A 20919-nucleotide genomic window follows, 5' to 3' on the forward strand; every position below is an offset into this window, starting at 1 on the left:
CCAGGAAGGGCTGCACAGCTCCAGCACAGCGCTGGAAGGACACGAAGACAGAATAAAGAGAGAAGCGAGTAAGAGCTGCTGCAGAAAAGCCCTTCCTTGATATAGGGAGTGGAGACCTAGAACATGAGACCCTATGGACCCAGCCCCAAAAGTCTCCAGCACATCACCAGCAACACACAGTGACAGATCACGTCTGGAGGCAGGTAGCTCTGCCCCAGCTCTCACCCTTTACTAATAAGGCTTCAAGTGTGATGAGCACTTCCGAGGCACCACACATGTGAAACACCAGCAACCAGACATCATCATTTAAATACTGAACTAATCAACAGCATCCGCACACACCCACCCAGGTCACCCCGTGCCACCCGAATGTGAAAAGCATCCCTGGGGATGCTGGAATGCCTCCAGCTCCATTAAGGGGGCTTAACTGGGAAGTGTTGGGAAAGTCAACGCTCCAGGGCTAGGATTTCTTCGTGCTCAGGACAGAAGAGTCTCGGCTGCAGCACGACAAGAACTTTTGTAAAGCTCGGTGAGAGGTGCCTGGAATCAGCTGATTTTCTGTACTCAAAACCCTCCTTCCACCGGAGTCACTTGAGCCTGACTTGAGGAGAGCCTCTCCTCCAACCGGTGATCCTGCCGAGGTCACCGATCCCCTGTATCCCTGTACCAAGCGTGCGCATTGCCCCCCGGGACAGTCAAGGACAGGCTCAGGGACAGAGCCCTCCCTTTGCCTTCACTCCCCAGATCCCCCCCGCAGCACCAGGAGCCAAAGTATGCTTTGAAATAGAATTTCATTTATTTCCGTCTGGACAGTGATGGAACAAACGGGCCCACGGAGATCAGCTCAGCTTCTATTACTGTGCATGCATTAAACATTAAAGCAGCTGGACGCCTCCTAGCAGGGGTATTAAAAATGCACGGCACAGTTCCAATTCGAACTCCATAATTAGCCACGACGCTCCCACAGGTTTCTTGTTTTTCCATATGTCCCCGGGTCACTTCCCCAGGAAGTTCTGAGCTCTCGCCCTCCTCCATCCCCCCTGGCTGCTCCTGATGGGGTGCAAACTCCTCACAAAGCAGCCAAACTCCATCACCCAGGCTCCCCCGGACAGGAAAACCAGAGAGCGCCTGGGCACGGCTAACCCCATCTCAGCACTGCACCAGGCTCTGTGGGGACAGCAGAGAGCATTCCTGCAGTCTCAGCACTGGCTTCTACTCCCAATTTCATCCTGTAGCTGCTGGGCAGGATATCCCAGATGGGACCCATCACTGGATGGGATTTCCCCAGTGGGGTCAGGAGACTGCTCCATTGCGGACAAAGCCTTCCCCTCCCCACATTCCCAGGCAGGTGTGTGCAGGGTGAATGCTGCTGCTTCTCAGTCCAAGTCAGTCAGACGTTACATCGCCAGGGATGGCACTGTTGATGTGACTTGTGCAGGTCCTTTCCTTCTCCACGAAATTCACTGTTTTCTAATATTATCCAAAGGGACACACCCAGCTCCAGAAGGGAATTCCCTAAACCCACCGCACAGCCTTAGCCTGGAAGCTGCCACGCTGCTGCAGACCACTAACAGAAATCTTCGTTCCCAAGAGCAAAAGGAACACGCAGTGCACCCACCCCCGACCCACTGCTCTAACCCGCATCACACCCAGCTGGCCCATGCAGTATTGCATCTTCAGCCTATTGCCCACGTTCCCACGAGGTGGCTCAGGTTGTTTTCTATTAAAGGCACAAGCAGTGCAGTGTGAACACGGCCGTCTTGCTGCTAAGCCCCCAAAATTCCCCTAGAGAAACTTAACCACTGTTATCAATTGTGCCCAGAGTCACAGCAGCCCTATACTGAGCCTTCACCATTTAATGCCTTTGTGTTTTCCTACTTCTCGTGCAGTTTCTAACACATGGCTTTACGTCTTTATTTTGCCTTTTAAGCACCCCTTTGTGCAGTAGACTTCCCAAAAGGTGCTTTGGCAGCTCAGGACAACATCAGCTGCTCCATTTCCTGTTACTTCATTCACATATCCAAAAAATCCTGATGCATTTAGGGTTTCCAGAAGAGACCCAGCGATTGGCAGGTACTGGTGATGTAAAAACGTGATGTTACTGCCTACTTTCAAATCAGTTACTTACTATTAAGTGAGAGCAATCCAGTTTACAACAACAAATTAAACCATAGCAGCTACTGCTGCTTACTAAGGTTTGACAGTTCACTGGGATATTCTCTCTCCAACTTCTATTCTACGAGGACATTTACTTTCTGGATGAATTTTGAGAGCAGTTTATTTCCAACTCTGCAGCATGGTGAAGATATAAAACCACATTTGGGTTATGTTGGCATCGCACTGACACCGTTACCGAGGAATTGTGAAGCTCAGATGACCACACATCATGACTGCAATAAGCCACAAGAGTCCAGTGTCACAGCCAGCAACACAGAAGAATTGTGGATGCTGCATTTCAAAAGGCAGGCAAGTTTTGCTGTTCTCATACACACGCCACGTCTAAAATGCTCAGACAGCTTCTCCATCCTGTCCATAAGGTCCCAGCACAGACACCATCAAAGACATGCTGTGTAACCTTACCTTAGGACAGGACAGTGCTCTAAGCACACCCTGCACATGAAGCTCCATCTTTACTGACGAACATGAGGTTTAGGGAGGGAAGAGAGGCTTAACACACTCACAATGAGCAGGAGTTCAAGCAAGGGAAAGGGGGGAAGCCTGCGTCTTTCCCAGTCTCCTGCCCACACTGCAGCCACCTGCAAGGTGTCATCAGAGACATCTGCATTTCAGACTGTATCCTTGCAATCCTCTGGTGAGTGACCCACGTTGGTGACTCCCACCAGACTACTTATCACAGAACCCCAGCCTGGTTTGTGTTGAAGGGACCTTAAGGCTCCTCCAGCTCCAACCCCTGCCACGGGCAGGGACGCCTTCCACTGGAGCAGCTTGCTCCAAGCCCCTGTGTCCAACCTGGCCTTGAACACTGCCAGGGATGGGGCAGCCACAGCTTCTCTGGGCACCCTGTGCCAGCGCCTCAGCACCCTCACAGGGAAGAGCTTCTGCCTCAGATCTAAGGTAAATTTACCCTCAAAGTGCCCAACCTGATCAAAACAAAAGTCTCACCTAATCTGCCCGAGACCCTGGCACCGTGCGGCTCCTTTCCCAAGTCTCAAGCAGCAAGAGACAGATGCAGCATCATCCTCTGCTGCTGCCCTCATCATGGGCCACAAGTGCTGCTGTACCAAGGATGCAGCCAGCCACAGCTGAGCCCTTTGAGGACTGGTGCAGAGGGGAGGGCAGACTGCTCTGTTCCTCTGCCATCCAGCTTTCCCCAAGCACCATTTCCTGGGAATACTGGGCACAGATCTGTTCCTTGCATAGGATACGAGTGCACGAGCCTGCAGACCACCTGTACCTCGAGGATGGGGCCTCTGCCGCTCATCACACACGGTTTGAGCCAAGGACTCTGTGCTCACACTGTGGGCTGCAGAGGAAGCTGGGAGCTCATCCGATGAACGCTGTGCTAGCAGAGGTAAAGCAGCACCGAGGGACACAGAACAGAGATGGAGGTAAAGGGAAACCAGCTCCAAACCAAAATACCTTTGCTATTTAAGGCACCAGAAGTACCAGCCGTGCGCTGCTTACAGCGTTAGTTGATCCAGCTTTAATCCCTGCATGCTCTAACCTCAGAGGTTCTCCTCATGCGCTCCCTGTTAGCCCCTCATACAGTGCTCAGCTGGGACCAAGGAGGAACATTTTCAGTATGTGGTCCTGGGTTTAATCTGGCCTTTGAGCCCCTGTATGGGCAGATGGACCCTCCACTAATAACACACAACCTAGAAGCAGAGACAAACGTTTATCTGCTCTCTAGAGCCGTGCTTCATTGACTGTATCTACAGCGGTGGAATGAAAGCGCAAGTATCACAGCTCTCTCATGAAGGGGGATGTTTTTGTTAGAGTCGCTAAAAGGCAGCTTCAGGAAAGAACCTGAACAATTACGAGTCAGGAAACAAAATCCAGGCTCTCCAAAACCCAGGCAGTGACCACAGCCTGTGCACTTCAGTAGTGCCCAGCTCCCGCTGTAACAGCGGCTGTTGGCAGCCCTCTCGAGTCAGACAGAACGTTTAAGTTGTGCCACACAAGCCCGAGTGTAAAATGCATTCACTCCTCGGTGAAGGACTCGGCCTCAAACAAGCAGCTCCATGAGCAGAACTGGCTTTAAACAACTGCTCCGGAATAAACACATCCTAACTCCTAAAGTCCTTCCATTGCACCCCTTGGAGATCTTCCTCCACCAGATTAAAGGTGAGGGGATTACCTCCCCACTACACCAACCTACTGCTCAGTATTCCCTCCTGTACCCAAGAATGGGATTTTTGCTAGGTTTAAAGTCATTTTGTACCCCAAAAGCCCTCGACCCATCAAACCCAGCTGGAACTGGTCTGAACACATTGGAGCAGCTGCAGGAGAGGGGATGGGCTGTGGCAAAAGCCCTTTTTCCTCGCACAGCCATGCAGGAAGGAGCAGGGACTGCCTGGCCCATGCAGGGGGCAAGCAGCAGAGATCCCCATGGAAGGTATGCGCTGCCCCATCCCCTCCTCACCCAGGCAGGGCCGCCCTGCTCTGGGCTCCACAGCCAGCACCACAGGGGCTCCTGGACAGCAGAGGGTTATCTACCCAGAGGGGTGCCAGCAGGAGCCCTGCTTTCCCATAGAGCCTGGCCATAAGGCCAGGCAGGCGCAAGGGTTCCATGACCTAAACATTGCATCCTGCAGGTCTGCAGGAATGAAGTAAAGGACACAAAACAAATGGTCACAAGTGTTTAACACCCATTCCAGAACACGGGCCCCAGGGTCGAGGAACAGAGCACAGAGCACCTGGTGCTTGTGCAGGGGATGGCAGAGGAACACTTGTCCTTGCAGCCGAGGGCTGGAATGCTGCAAGGAGCAATGCCAGGGAATGCAGCATGGCTCAGGGTCTGCCTGCAAGCCACAGGCTGGAGGGTCAGACGAGTGGCTGCTAATGGGTCCAGGGTCTGCCAGAGGAATCCCTCTCCATCCCCAATAAGCATAACTACACATAACTACAGGGTTACATCAAATTCTTATGTGCTAATGCGGTGGTTTGGGGGCAGATCGTGGTTGCTCCCTTTGCTGTGAGCTGCAGCTTGTTCTATTCACCTAGAACTACTCACCTGGAAAAGAATAAATCCCAAAGGTGTAGTGGCAACAGCCCACCCAACCAGCCAAATCCCTGCAAACCCCTTGCATCGCTTCTCTGCCATCATTGCCATGCCACCCTGGGTCCAACCAACTCCACGAGGCTCCTACAAACATCAGGACCCAGCTCCATGTGCACAGCCTTTGCACCCCTAAAGAGCGTAGCACTGGGGAAGGGCACTGCCCAAGGGCAGGGGTACATGATGCTGCAGGACACCCCCGAAACTCATCCCCATCATGAGTTGTCACCTGAGGAGCCTCCAGCTCTGTGAACTGCAAAACCCAGGTATTCACCTGACTTGAGCTCAAGGACATGGCTCACAAACGGAAAAACACAGCACAGACAGTGCAAAGAGAAAACCTAACAAATAACCACAGGGTGGTTTGGGTTGAAGGGACCTTAAAGCTCAGCCAGTTCCAACCCTTGCCACGGGCAGGGACCCCTTCCACTAGAGCAGCTTGCTCCAAGCCCCTGTGTCCAACCTGGCCTTGAACACTGCCAGGGATGGGGCATGAAGAATAATGAAGAGCAGATCTTTGACCAGTCTCTGCTGTGCATGGGGGAGCGTTACCCATCAGCAACACAAACTCCCCCTCGAGAAGCCCTGTAAATAACCAGGCTCTGGCAGAAACCTGCCCCAGTTGAGGTCCTCACCATTAACGGGTTTGATTTCTATCCCCAAGGAGTCCAAAGGAAAAGAAACCGCCCCAGCCGTGTGCTGCAGCATCAGTGACACGCAGGACAGGAGCCGGGGCACCCATGGCACTGGGAAGCTGGACCTGGAGGCATCTGCCAATGCGTGTCCTCTTTTCATCAGCCCGAGCACCCCTGGAGACACAGTGACCACATCATGGGGCGCAGCGGGACCGCTGGGACACGCGGGGATGTGTCCCTGTGCGGGGGGCGGAACTCGGGAGCTGAGGGAGCAGGCTGCGGGCAGCGCGGCTCGGCAGCGGGCGGGGGCGGTACAGCCCCGCTCAGAGCCCCATCCTCAGCCGCTTGGCGTGCGCTGCAATTGGATCCAGCACCTCTTGGACACTCCATTTCACTTCATTCCAGCCTCGTCCTCCAGAGCACAGCGGAGCCGCAGCAGCCTGGCGTGCTCCGAGCCCCTTCTCTGGTAGGGAAGAGGGGAGGCAGGGGAAGAGCAAAGCGCACCAGTTCACTGCACCGCACAAGAGTGCCCTATAGCGCCAGCTCACTGCATCCAACCAACGGCGCTGCTTCACAGCGCCAGCTCACTGCATCCATCCAACGGCGCTGCTTCACAGCGCCAGTCACTGCATCCATCCAACAGCGCCGCTTCACAGCGCCAGCTCACTGCATCCAACAGCGCTGCTTCACAGCGCCAGCTCACTGCATCCATCCAACGGCGCCGCTTCACAGCGCCAGCTCACTGCATCCAACAGCGCTGCTTCACAGCGCCAGCTCACTGCATCCATCCAACGGCGCCGCTTCACAGCGCCAGCTCACTGCATCCAACAGCGCTGCTTCACAGCGCCAGCTCACTGCATCCAACCAACGGCGCTGCTTCACAGCGCCAGTCACTGCATCCATCCAACGGCGCTGCTTCACAGCGCCAGCTCACTGCATCCATCCAACGGCGCTGCTTCACAGCGCCAGCTCACTGCATCCATCCAACGGTGCTGCTTCACAGCGCCAGCTCACTGCATCCATCCAACGGAGCTGCTTCACAGCGCCAGCTCACTGCATCCAACGGCGCTGCTTCACAGCGCCAGCTCACTGCATCCAACAGCGCTGCTTCACAGCGCCAGCTCACTGCATCCAACGGCGCTGCTTCACAGCGCCAGCTCACTGCACCGCACCCTCTGCAGGCGGCAGGGAGCAGGGGCAGGGTAGAGCTCAGCAGCACCGGGGCAGGCAGCCGAAGGCTGGTGCGGGCAGCACCGGCTCCTGTGCTGCTTAAGAGATCAGTTACAAAGAGCAGGTTTCAGTCGATGAGAAGGAGCCGCACCGCTGACAGGAGGATCCTCACCCCAAAGCACCAGCCAGGCAGCAGCAGGCCCTCAGCTTGCTGAGTCCCTCCAACAGAGGTGCCCCATGCCAGGGGGACCTGGTCCCACAGCATCTTCCCTGTTCCTGCCTCCCCCCTCACCACTTACTGCAGCACAAATCAGCTCCGCTGCTTCTTCAGTGCAAGTATAAATCAAAGGCTTCCAGTTCTTAATATTCTGCCCCAACCACCTGCTCTTGTTGGGGAGAACAAACTAGGACATCACAAACCAGGGTTTAAACCACACACACAAGTCATTTTCCACCTCTGGAGTCAACATCCACCAGAACTCAGGAAACTGGTGAGATGGCATCAGTCCCATACCTTCCATTTGGCGCACTTAAAGTTCTCGCTCCCAAGCACATGCCTGGTTAAACAGGTACCACCAGCTTCTTTACTTGCCAGTAACAAAAAGCAATATCCCCTGCCCACTACAAATTGCCGTTACCAGGGCTATGGCTTAGGAGGACACAAACAGAACTTCAGGGACTTCGATTTACAGCGGTAGAATTAAGAGACACAATATATCAGCTGGACAGGGATATATACGAGGCACCCCGAAGGAAACCAAGCTCTGCATCATCAAAGCACTCCACCAGCAGCCCTGGACTGCTCAACACATGTGTGAGGTTTTGCATCCCTCCTCAGAGCTAGCAGGCAAATGGTGTTTGAATGCATCAGAATGTCTTATACCAATAAAACAAGCTGCTCTCAAACAGGAGTGCTGCACTGTGCTGGGGTGCACCAGGACCCCAACTGTGGCCCCCCACTACCCAAAACCAAAAAAACCCTCCCCAGAGCACCCGAACACTGGCAAAGTTAAAGCTTGGGAGGCATAAGAGCCACTATGAACTTAAATAAGCTGTTTTCTGTCTCACCAACACACTCCCATGAGCTGTTGGGATGAAACAGCCCTGCTTTACCATGCAGGCTTTGGGGAGGCTTCAGGGAGTCAGAGTAACTGGTGCAAGACACAGCTGTGTTACAGCCCCTGGTTGTGCTGTCACAAACCCCTCTCCCACAGTAATCAAGCTTTAAAACAGAAGGTATAAACTTACAGAGGTGGCTCAAAAACCCAGAGGCCTGTTAGTTTGACTAAGAACAATGATCAGCAAGTGCTCCAGGACAGGCCCCAACAGGGCAGTCATTCAGACAAGTGACCGAGATGAACAATCCCAGGACAAAATGAGGCAGGAAAGACTCACCCAATGCAGCAGAGCTCTGCATACACAGGACTGGTCCCAGGCACTCCAAACAAGCTCCTAATCCCACAGGATTCCCAAAAGAAGAGCCGGAGCATCCCTCTATGTGCAGCATACCCTCCATGCAGGTATTCCCTGTTGCTGCCACCCCAGCCCACTGCTTCCAACCCCACCAGCCCCTCTGCCCTCTTGCTCCCAGTTTAAAGCCTTCTCTCTGCACTGACCAGCCCCAGAGTGAGCTCCCTTTGGCTCTCCTTGGCCAGGTGGATTCTGTTACTTCCACTCATGGGTGCTCTGGAGGTGGAAGCCCATCACTCTCATCAGCACCAGCTGTATGAGCAGGCTCTGACCTGCATTGCCCCCATCCCTCAAGGATCAAGGGGAAAACCATCTGGGTCTCCATGCCCTTGACCACCCCGCCTGGAGCCACAAAGTCCTGCTTCACCTTCTGGGTGTCCCCTCACAGAGAAGCTGTGGCTGCCCCATCCCTGGCAGTGTTCAAGGCCAGGTTGGACACAGGGGCTTGGAGCAAGCTGCTCCAGTGGAAGGTGTCCCTGCCCGTGGCAGGGGTTGAAGCTGGAGGAGCTTTAAGGTCCCTTCAACACAAACCATTCTGTATTGAAACACGGACTGTGTGGTACCATCTCTACAGATTTGCCTTCTCAGGGCTAGTCTCAGTATATTTAACTTCTGTTATTGTCTCACCCAATCAGTTTTCTGGGATAAAAGCTGACTGGGATGGAAGTTGGATAGGTTGCAGTCAATAGGATTTACTGTTTTCAGCTATCCTCATCATCAATACACATTTTACAGAATTACTGGAAAATCATTCAGGAATGGTTGGAGACATCTCATTACAGACAGCAGATCTGCTGTCTTGGCACGTCACAATATCCTTACTGTGGTAGGTTGCAGAAGCCTTAGAACAGTGGGTCTTGTGCTAAAAACAAAGCTGCTGTCCAGTTCTTCCAGTTCTCAGATCACTGAAACAGCTGTCCCCTGCCCTTGACCATGACCCCTCCTTTCAGCTGCTGGAATTCTATCAGTTGTTGAATCAACTCCAATATGGTTCTTTTTTTTTCCAAACAAAAAAGTCTGAAGTCAGTAATAGTAAAACTCTTCAAATACATTTATTTATCACCAATGAAAATACTGTACAATGCCCAGGAAAAGGGGAGGGAAAGGGAAGGCCTTAAGTCTGGCTCTCATCAATGTCCTTGTCGGGATCCATCTCTGCAGCTTCGCTCTCCTGCTGCTGTTTCTTCCAGAGCTTAGCCATAGCAAGCAGCTTAAGATTCGGCTGATTGGCAGTATCTTCTGGGAAAATATAATCATAGTATTCCTCCCAGCCAGCATCAGACTAGGGAAAAAAAAGTACCATAAAGCACATTTAATCTGCATGTTCATGTTAAGCTTATTTGAAGCACCTTCTAATAGTCAACAGCAAGATAAATTAAAATCCGTGTTTGTTAAACCAGCGAGCTGAACGGGTATAAGACAGCACTACTGCTGTGCACAGCGAGCAGGCACATGTGATGAACAGCCTGGCTGTAGCTTCCCAAAGGAAGTTCAGAAACAAACACAATCTGCACAGTACTACCTAAAGCTGGTTTGATTTGTCTAGGGTCAGAGTTTAAACTACAGGTGGCTTTGAGCATGGGTGTATCTCACTCTGAGTCAGCTCTCCACCCAGCCTGCTGCGGAGTAAGGAGCTCAGCAGCATATTTCAGGCCAAAGTTTTTTTCCAGCTCCTGCAGTAACACACATGCAGCTACAGCACCCAGACAGGTTTGTGTAGCAGACCCCAGCATGAAGCCACCAGGGATTCAAAGCAACCACGTGCAGTATTTTTCCTCTTACCCCATCTTCAGCCTGCAGTTTTCTCCTCTTCTTTATCTTTTCAGGCATAAGTTTATCTACCCTCTCTTTAGTGGCATCGCTTCCAAACTCCTCTTCAAAGCTCCTCCAGGATTCCAGCAGCATGACCCGCTCCTCTTTCTCCTCGCAGTTCCGCATGGCCTTATTGGCCTCCTCATAGATCTGCCGGCCCCGGGACAAGCTGCCCTCCCTCCCTGCAGAGAGCTCGAACTGTGCAAAGCTGATCCACACCTGTGATGGGAACAATCAAATCAAGCTGAAATCTCCACTCCCACCTCTGACAGCTACGTGACAGTTTAAAAAACAGACAGCCAAAAAAGCAAATGTCAGGGCAAGTCTAAAGTGCTTTTTCACAGCAGACACCTGCAAAATCCAGATTTGTTTCCCATGTATGAGATCTGCCTCACCTTGGCAAGACAGAATATTCACACAAGCCATGCTGACAAACTCCTTGTGGTTGTTTTTGGTCATGGTGAGTCTGCCTGAATTCAGCTGAACAACACCAACAAACTACACTGGAAACATCACAACTATTTTTAACTTGTAAGGTTTTTGCAAGTAAAATTCCAAAGCTACTCAGCAGTAAGACAGGTGCTTGGAAAAGCTTCTTTCATAAGAGGTGCCTGCTGTTGTGTGCAAGTTAGAAAATGCCTCTCCCTCTTCATGGCACAGACATGGCTTAGGTTCACTGTTGATTCGAAAATCAGTAGTGGAAAAGCCAGAGAAGCAAAGCAGTCAAGGGTTTCCATCCACCATGGGCTAGATTCAAGACCTATCTGTGTTCTGGGTACCCACACATACCTTAACATGCTGTGTCCGCTGCAGTAACCTGCGGTAAAGACTTCTTGTTTTCTCATACTCCTCTTGCTCAATTTCGAAGTCAATGTAGGACTTCCAAAGAACCTGCAGAAGAGAAGTCTCTTGTTGTATTCACAGACCACTGAGATGATGGGGGGAGGAACAGAACAGAGCAGGAGCAGGGATAAATGTGAAAACTCTCTGAAAAACGTTTCAGAGATGCGAGGAGGAACTGCCTGCAGGAGCAAGGGCTGCAGCCAGGCAGGACCAGATCTTGTGCACGTGATCTGCTCAGCTCACTGCTGGAAGCATGCTTCCCCTCCATGTTCTGTCATGGGACTTTCAGTCCTGCGTACCCTGCTAAGACACAGATGCTAAGTTAATGAGACAGAGGCTAAGGCACTCTGTGAGCAGTTCTGTCCAGGCCAGGAGATGAGCTACATTTAATTAGCCATAATGTGTAATAAATACCTTTAAATGGTGCCACATGGAGCTGCTGCCCCCCCTTACCTCAGGCATGTCCAGCCGGGGCTGCCCAATGGCCAGCTCATATATTGCACGGGCCCGGTCGATGTCGCCCAGGATGGTTTCCAGTTCTGCAAACTTAATCCAGGAGGTGCAGTTCTCTGGGGCAAACTCCAGGAACTTCTCATAGAGCTTCCTGCAGCGATCAAATTCTCGCAGCTGTAGCTCCAGTTCAATGTAGCCTTTGAACAGTTTGTTCTTTGGACATTTACCAATGGATGTGCCCTAGGAAGAAAAACCCAAATGACAAAACCCACTTAAAGACCTTGCAAAGAGAAAAACCCACCCTGTCTTATCAAGATCCGTTTACTCTCCAGTATTTGAACTGAAATTCACTTTTGAGCAGAGTCTGGTTTTTAAGGCTCTGCCCAGGGCCAGTCTGATTCCAACCAGTGTGTGCAAAATCAGTGTGCCTCCATAAACATCAACAGCAACTCTGAAAGCAGAAAACCTAACTTACTATGCTCCTACATAACACAACTGCCCACAATATATTCATTGACACTGAGCCCATCTCATCAAACGAACGCTTCATCTTGCATCAAAAGCTGAAGCAAGCGTAGTACCAGGCTGTACCAGTTCCCAGGTATATCATAAAACAACCTGTATCAAGAAAAATCATCTCCTGAACCACCACTGCTATTCACCATCACAGAACACTATCCACACTCCCTGCTTGCTCGCGTACGGTAAAAAGTGATGGAGAGTCATGTTTTCAAAAAATACTTCCTTTTTGGTATGTTTCAGCATCTGAAGAAACCTGTGTGTCCTAAGCCATGGTACCAAGCTGGGAGGAAGCAGTTTCTGATTCTTAATCTGGGAATCATGTAAAGACAGAGTTAAGAATGGGCCTATCTGAGATTGGTACATGGTGAGCCTCATGCTTTGAGTCACTGGGAAAACAAAGAATCCACACACCATCTGCAGCAGACATGAAAATAAGGCAGAGGATAAGGCAGAAATGCCATCTGCATGCTGATAAAAGCTTCAGATCTGGAGCTGAACCCTCTCTTCTGAGTGGTGACAGTGAAGGACCATCACCCTGGGACAGGAGCAAGGCTTCCTGCCAAAGAGATGGCTCAAAGCCAATCCATTGCAAAAGAAAGACAGAAACTACCAAATCTTGGCTCAGTCTGAAAAAGTATTATGGCTGCAGCAACAAAATCTGGTTTCCAAAATAAGACAAAGGTGACCTACTAAAAATAGTTTGTCAAAGAAATTAAGCAACAGGAGCGGAAAAGACCAACAAAAGAGGAGCCTAGAAGAAACAGAGGAAACTTTATTTCTAGCCAGGCCAAAGCACCCTTTCCAGAATCTATCATAATATTTACTTCAAAAAATAGGCAGCCAGAAGCAGGGTGCTGGTGGGTGACTGTAGTAGTGTTGGGTGATGGCTATTTTACACCAAGCTACAACAGCAGCATGCTGCAGGGAGACAGTAATAGTCTCATGGGGAACTTAACCCCTCTGCTTCACTTTGTTGTGGTCATGGGCAGAAGTCTGTCTCAAGAGGCTTTACTACCACACTGGGGCAGATTGGTCCAGTGGCAGCTACAGAAGGGCACTCGCATTTATGCTCTTGTCACTGCTGTGCCATGGGTTTGGTAGAAATCTCATCAGCTTCCTCTCTAAAATCAAACCACCTCAACTACTACCAACGCTGGCTTCCTCTCGTAATTCCTAATGCCATCACTGAGCTTATTTAGAGTATCTGAACTGAAGGGAAAGTTTCATTTCAAAAGGTTTTGCTGCCAAAATGTACTCCGTTGTTCTCTGACATGCTGACATTCACACAGTGAATTTGCACAGCTCTTGAGCCTGCCCAAAGTCCCTGTGATTGCTTCTATCAGCAACCTTGTAGCTGGCACTCCAATGCTCTATTCAGCAGCTCTTCATTTCTGGGATTCAAAACCTCCTGTTTATTTCAAATGCTTTTAAAAACACTATTGTTAGTGCAAGCATCATAGAAACAACCCAGCAGCAGTTAAACACTTCCAAGCGCACTAAGCTGATTTGGGTGCTCCTGCATTCAGATGTGTCAGCTGAAACCAGAAAGCTGCATTCATTCTGCCCACGGCTAACCATCATACCAAGTTACGCTTCTTTTTAAATCATACATGACAGTGAACACTGGTCCCTGCACACCTCCCAGATGCTTTATTTAAGTGGATTAAACCAGCACCTTATAAAGGACAATTTAAGAACTTTTAATGCCAGTCCCTTGGTACTGTTAGTTAGTGAAGTCTATTATAGGTTAACAAAAGCTTACCAAAGCTCTTCTGGCAAGTGGAAGATTTTTCTGTCGTATTTCAAACTGTGCATACAGCAGCCACATTTTGGCAAACGTAAACTGAAAGAAAAAGAACAATGTGATGCTTAGGGTGGAAGCTTATAAATAACACTGCATATATTCTTAAAAAAATAACCATTCTGTTTGGGTCTGTACAAGCTGCTACTGCTACTGCTGTTAATTCCACTTAACCTCAGTGCTTTCCTGCTGAGAAGTTGAGAGTTCGTAACCCAAAACACCCTCCCTAGAACAGGACAATACACTCCACAATAACAAAAGCAAAAATGGCCAGGACAGAAGTCTTCTCCAACACAGAAATGTTTTTTTAATCAAACAACTGATTGGTAAAATATCAGCTATCACTGACAGCAATAAATTACTAGAGATTAATCCTAACCTACCCAATTGATACTCAGAAGACATAATTAATGACAAAGAAAGAAAGTACATGAACCAAGATTTCTTGACATTCCATGGCAATGCTGATTAGTTGTTTTAATGGTTTGGCCACATGCATACTTTAGTTAAAAGCTCACTGGTAATAACATTCACAAACCCAAACAGGTCTTGAAGCTGGATTGTAATAGGGAATGCACAGCTGGAAGAGTTTTATCAAGTGCACCTCCCTCACGTGGGGCCATGCAGGCAATTACAAACAGTTGCTATAAAAGGTGGTATAAAAGGTCTCCCTATTAGAAAGACCAACAAGTCTTTTGCAGAAACTACAAGCAACTGGGCTGAGATAGAGCAGTAAAAGGCTCAGTCCAAGGAAGAAAAAAGTAATGAATAGCAGAGAGGCCTTCCCTGCAGCTTAATAGTACTGCATGCACTACCCTTTGGCTCTGCGTTATTTCAGCTGCTTAGAACATACTTAGAAAGTTGAAAATACTGGAGAAACCCTTCCAGGGAAAGAAAATGAAAGGATCTTATTTTGGCAGTTTTAATCCAAAACTCAATGCAAAGCCCTAGAGGAGCCATACCTTCTTGTGGGGAATGAGCTCAATGCAGGCCTGATACACCTGCCTGGTTCGCTCTGCATCCTGCAAGAAACAGACAACAGAAACACTCTGTCACTGCTAAGGTTATGCTGGATTTTGCATCATGCAATATTTGCAAAACTGCAGAAGTCAAGCTGTTCAGAACTGTGTATCCTTAAGACATAAACATGCTTATGTACTTAACATGCACAGTTCAAAGGTGGTGACTTCTGAGAATCGATACAAGTAATCTTTTCAAAATAAAGATTCAACACTAAAAAACAGACAATGAAATCAGGAGTGCTCCTGTTTTCTGGGGGAAAAAGTCTTTTTTTGTCCTTTAACAAACACTTCATACTGCACTCCAATTTTATGAAATAAAGAGCAACTCATGTTGCGTGACTGGTAATGAGAAACACACAGCCTCAAAAGGCCCCTATAGCAAGAGTTCGATTGTTCAACTCTTGCTGAACAATCACAAATCGCTTTTTTTAAGTAAAAAACTTTCACAAGTTCAGGAACAGGCAATTCAACCTATTTAATTACTATCAACCTGTTTGTGGTTGATTTGTGGTGAAACTGAAGTATTTTTATCCCCTGTATATGGGAGGGGAAAACATCCCCATACTTCAATAGCAAATCCAACAAGTAAGACATAATATTTTCATATCTCTGTTTTCTTACTAAAATATCTGTAGCTATTCAATGTAAGGAAAATATGTGGGAAGGACAGGTAAAAAAAAAAACAAAACAGTTCTGACTACTTGCCTTTGCCTCCAGCTCTTCATATAATGCATAGTTAATCCAAAGATAGATGTATCTCTTCCAGTGCCTCTTCTCTTGAACTGGGGGAATGTTGGCGATGGCTCTTTCATACACTTCTCGGACAGCCTCAGCATCTGCATCGCTTTCAACTAACCTCAGGTAGTCAAACCACGCATCATAATTATGCGGATTTGCCTTCCAGAAAGATGGGAGTAGGGAAATGGGAAAGAAATTTCAGTAACTACAAACAACAGACCCTGTTTCTTTACTCATGGCTTTTATACAGAATTTCTGCTTCAAAAAGAGATGACTGGAACACTAACACAAACTGTCAGTCTCCGGTATGCTTATGCAAGAGCTCTGGGGTTCAAGTGCACTTAGTTCTTTATTTTTAGCTTATCTGCCAATGTTCTTTAAGTGGAGGCAAACAAACTGAACTGTGAGAAGGGAAGAGGAAATGGTGAAATATGTGATATTCAGTGAACAGCTGATAGGTGTGGAACACCGGTTTTCTCACAAAAAGGCATTTACACAAGTTAGAAGCTAAACTGTACTGTACCCCAAAATGACTGTGAAAGGTACTGAGCGCTGAGTTCAATCAAAAACTTTGTCTCTGCAGTCTGTGTTAGAATACAGAATCAAAACAAGCCATGAAGGCAAGTATCATTCTCCTCCCAGTGGATGGTATTTTCTTTGACTGGGCATCAAGGGTAACAAGACTCATCAGCCTTCATATCCTGAGACACTCATGTACCTTAAGCAGCAGTAGGATGCATGATGAGCCCACTGGATGTTTCAATACATACCTTTACTTCCTCTTCATACTGGAATCTCCTCTTGCTGACAATGATGTCCTCAATTCCCCTTCTGTCTCCAAACTTCTTCTCAAAGATGGTGTAGTTCTTGAAGAGATTTGAGGCCTCCTGTTTTGGGATTCTATCCAAGGCATACTTGTAGATCACCCTTACTCTTTCAAACTGAAAATATTAATTATCATTTGAATAACACTTATAAAGCAGCTCCTGTCTTCCCCCCCAGTTTCTCAATGAGCTCTAGGCAGTATTTAATAAATGCAGAATCACAGAATATCTCAACATAAATTACTTGAGATAGGACTAGCACAGATCCTGAAAAGTAAATCTGGGGCAGAGAGTGGAAATATCTGTAAATATTAAAACCCACCATTGTTTATTCATTTACAGGGTTTGGAATATTCAGGATATATTCAAGAAGTTGTGGGTTTGGGTTCACAGAATACTTTCAATTCCTGAATGGCCTGGGCACTTTAAAAAGAACACCTGGGAAAAACATGGCTCCTTCAGTTTTTGTCATGCAGGCCTGCAACCTCCAAAAAACTTACAAGTCTGAGGATACATACTTCATCCAATGATACTGTTCTCAGGCTTGGCAGATTTGGTGCCCACCTTTCTTAAAACATATTTCCCTGATGTCACCAAAAGGTAAATAGAAGATAAGCAAAAAATTGCCTCTTTAATTCAGACTACAACAGCAATATCTCACAAGGTGCTGGAAAATGAAAGTATTGCAGTGAATGTTAAGTGGCCTTAAGTTTGATATTCAGGAAGGAATCTCGTGGAGGTGGCTGCCAGCCTTAAGTTTGATATTCAGGAAGGAATCTCATGGAGAGGTGGCTGCCATTATTGTGATGTATTATCAAGGTCTTACTTCTTTCTGGTTCTCCTCAAATTTTGCAAAAGCCACGTACAAGTGCTCATCCATATGTTCTTCTCCAAAGAAATCCACTGCCCTCTCGTATACCTTCCTTGCATGAGCAAAGTAACTGTGCTTCTCTTCAAAGCGGGCATACTTGATCCAGTTCTTAACATCAGGATGCACAATCACAAGTAGAGCTATGTTAAAGAAACAGTGGTGGTTGCATTGACATTTCAAATTGCATTCTTCCCAGTGACTTCAGAGTCATGGACCACATGGAACAACTCCCAAGGATGGCATATGCAAAAAAATCCAACTGGGAAGAGGACACAAAATAGCTCTAAGTATGCAAAGGCTTTGTGCCTTCCTGAGAACTTTCTTCAAGTTTAGAAAGGGATAAAAATCAGGCAAGGGTCAGGGAGAAGTTTAAAGAGGAGGAATCTGAAACAAATGATGACTGCAAAAAAGCTGTAAGCATGAGTGCTGTTACATACACACTGTTGTGGCAAGATGTGCATTTGCTGAATGACTTTGGAAAGCATATACAAAACACTTTAAACACCTACTGCTGGCTCTTGGCATGGTGGCCTGCTCCTAACATGCCACAGTAAAATGAAGCACAGGGACATAGCTGGAGGTAGAACAGATAAAGAAATGAAAGATGCAGGCCTAAACTTGGGCAGTGTTGCAGTACACTAAAAAGGATATATCTCTCATAAATGCTACGTGCCCTGTCCACTTCCTTGTATCTGAGCTCGAAGTTAATGTAGGAATGCCAAGCCTGCTCCTCTGGCTGCCACTCCATCCAGCGTTCAAACACCTGACGTGACCCAGCAATGTTCCCCAACATCTCTTCCATGTACGTATACTTATACCTTAGAAAACAAGAGCCAGTTTTTACAATCACACAATAAACACATATTACAAGGATGTTGTTAGTGCTTGATAAGAGCATTACTGAGATTTCTTCACCTATTTCCCACCTGCACCCCAGAAATGCCTATAGACACTGTTGTCATTGGCAGCATGCAGGCACACGAACATCCTCTCTCCCAGTACTCTCATTAGTTGAAAAGTACAAAACCATTCCAAAATTTAAGCCTTCCTCTCTTCTTCAGACTAGCCTGAAGACTTGGAGAAACAGAAGCCAAAGCACTGTTGCATGATACCAAACCAGAAACATGATCCTTAGTCTCTGGGGCTGGAAACAACGCTCTGCTCTCTGCAAACGTACCAGAACTGGTTCACCCTGGGGAGGGTGGTGATGGCTCGGTCCCAGATGTTTCGGGCATGATTAACCTGGCGGTTCTTCATTTCCATCTCTGCATACTTCAGCCAGAGTGTGACATTTCTGTAGTCCACGTCTAAAGCACGCTCGTAAATGGAACGAGCTCTGGAAAGTAAAGAGAGCTGTGTCTGTAATGTGCCTCCAAGTCTTTGATGCTATTTGTCACTACGTGTTTTAAAAGCTTTGTAAGAGATGTCTGCAGCTGTATCATAATTACCTCTGTATTTCTTTCAGGCTTTCCTCCCATTGTGCGTACTTTATCCAGTTACTGATAACAGTCCTGTTTTTTCTTATGTTATCTTCAAAAGTCTGAGGAGAAAATTATTTAAGTAAGAAATCCCTCTGTGTAGACAAATCTTGTTATAAATGGCTCACGGAATATTACTGCAGTTATTGGAATTAATTCCAAATGTCTTACACACATACAGATGCAGTAACAGATCATACACAATACACTTCCTAAAAATTGCATAACAGAAGCTCAAAGAGTAAATACTGATGGAATAACAACAAAATTTTTTTTGCCTTTTTTCTTTTTAAATCTCCTGCTTAATGATTCTATAGCAACATTATGTGGACAGATGTAATCCAGTTATTGCAGACAATACTTGGATGCTTCAACACAAGTTTGTTCACTCTGACCTGTATGTATCACTACTCCGAATTTTTCTTTAGAGCAGGATGTCTTATTCTTATTCCCCAGATTTAATTTGTGCCAGACAAATTTCACTGCCAGTGGAACAGTGAGGGCACCTTCAGTCCTTTGCTTGGCTACTGTCAGGATCAATGCTACTGGTGTTTAACACGGTGTAACAGTTAACGTGCCAGCAGTTACTGCCATTCAGGACGTGTAAAAAGGTATCATCAGACACTGTTTCTGCAGTGCTGTGGTGCTGATGATTGGCTCTGGCTGCTCTCCATGTGCCTGAGGGAGGTACACCTGTGTCCAGCACAGCAAGGCCTGACATGTTCACGAGGAGCCCTACCCACTGTGGTAAGGAGGGAACAATCACCCGCTCAGGGCTGACCACAGGGGTGCTGGGCCAGGCCACCACAGCCCCCAGCTCTGAAAACACGTGTGTGCTTGAGGGAAGGACAGCCCTGGTTCATGCTGTCTGCACTGAAATGTTTCCAACACTCAGCAATTTCTTTACAGCTCCCTGTAAGGGATATGCTTGCTTTGCTGATCCACGACAGCACTTATCAAAGGAAAAAGTAGAACAAAGCCATAGATAAGTTTGTATAAGTAAAGCAACCCTTTCACGTAAAGCAGAAAAAGCGATCCCCAAAATCTCTTATGCCAAATGGTCAAGTTTCAAGACAATTATCAAACAATCACGATTAGTGCAGACAGCTGTGGACTAATACTGTAATTATACAGAACAGCAACAGCACTTGCAAACGCAGTAAAATAGACTGCCTCTTGTTTAACTTAAAGCCCTAAAACTTCTACCGTGTTCTATGTCAGCATCGAGATTAGTGATTTTTCCTTTACCTTCCTTTTCCGGAGTTTATAGTCATTTAGCTCCTCAACATCTGTGATCTTCTGTTGGGGAGGTGGTGGGAGAAGCTCGAGTTCTCTCTCTTTTGCTTCTCTCAGAAGCTGCTCTGCTGTGATCTGAACTTCTGCAGGCGCTTTATTTTTCACCTGTGGAGCGAGAGCCCTTGAGTCGCATTTCGTTCCAATGGAACGCTCGGATCTCCCCCGCTCAGACAAATTAACTCGCTCCGGCGGGGGCCTGCGCTCGGTGTGTGCCGAGGACGGATCCGGCGCCCCGCGCCCTCCGCGCGCGGCAGGGCCCTAAGCGCCAGCACGAGCCCCTGCCTGGGCCATGGCGGGAGGCGAGGCTTCCCGAGGCCGCGGTGAGGGGCGGCCGTGGGGACCAGCGGGCGGCTCGCCCGCTTCCCGAAGGCCGCGGGAGCTGCGGGTCCGGGACGCCCGGCGAGGGTAGGCCCCGACCGCCCTCCGCTCCCGTACCCGCCCCTCCGGCCGCGAGCACACCGCCTCCTCCAGCGCACCTTCGCCACTTTGGGGATCCGCTGCTTCCCGGCCGCCGTAGACGCCATCTTGCCGCCTCTCCGCGCTAGCCCCTCCCCGTCACCTCTGACCTCACGCAGCGTCGTTGCCGGGGTAACGGCGGCGCGTCCCGACGCGGCTGCCAGGCGGAGAGTGGGGGACAGTCCGGCAGTCAGTCAGTCAGGAGTTAGTTAGGAGTTAGTCAGTAGTCAGGCAGTCAGTCAGTAGTTAGTCAGTAGTTAGTCAGTCAGTCAGTAGTTAGTAGTCAGGC

At 48.4% G+C, this 20919-nt stretch overlaps 1 protein-coding gene across 1 annotated transcript; it reads right to left on the reverse strand.

Moving 5' to 3' along the window:
- Window positions 1-9544: 9544 nt before the first annotated feature.
- CRNKL1 (crooked neck pre-mRNA splicing factor 1) lies at window positions 9545-20788 on the reverse strand. The gene is made up of 14 exons (XM_062608061.1): window positions 20651-20788; window positions 20127-20279; window positions 18849-18940; window positions 18578-18736; window positions 18052-18218; window positions 17356-17534; window positions 16476-16646; window positions 15673-15864; window positions 14908-14967; window positions 13907-13987; window positions 11623-11862; window positions 11116-11217; window positions 10297-10545; window positions 9545-9796 (listed from the first exon to the last, which is right to left on the reverse strand). Exons 1-14 carry the CDS (start codon window positions 20696-20698, stop codon window positions 9629-9631), a joined length of 2061 nt encoding a protein of 686 aa, XP_062464045.1. The 5' UTR covers window positions 20699-20788; the 3' UTR covers window positions 9545-9628.
- Between the last annotated feature and the right edge of the window lie 131 nt (window positions 20789-20919).

The sequence above is a fragment of the Pezoporus occidentalis genome, unplaced genomic scaffold (assembly GCF_034315485.1).
Source record: "Pezoporus occidentalis ecotype Australia unplaced genomic scaffold, CSIRO_AGI_Poc_V1 ctg10, whole genome shotgun sequence".
Taxonomy (NCBI): Eukaryota; Metazoa; Chordata; class Aves; order Psittaciformes; family Psittacidae; genus Pezoporus; species Pezoporus occidentalis.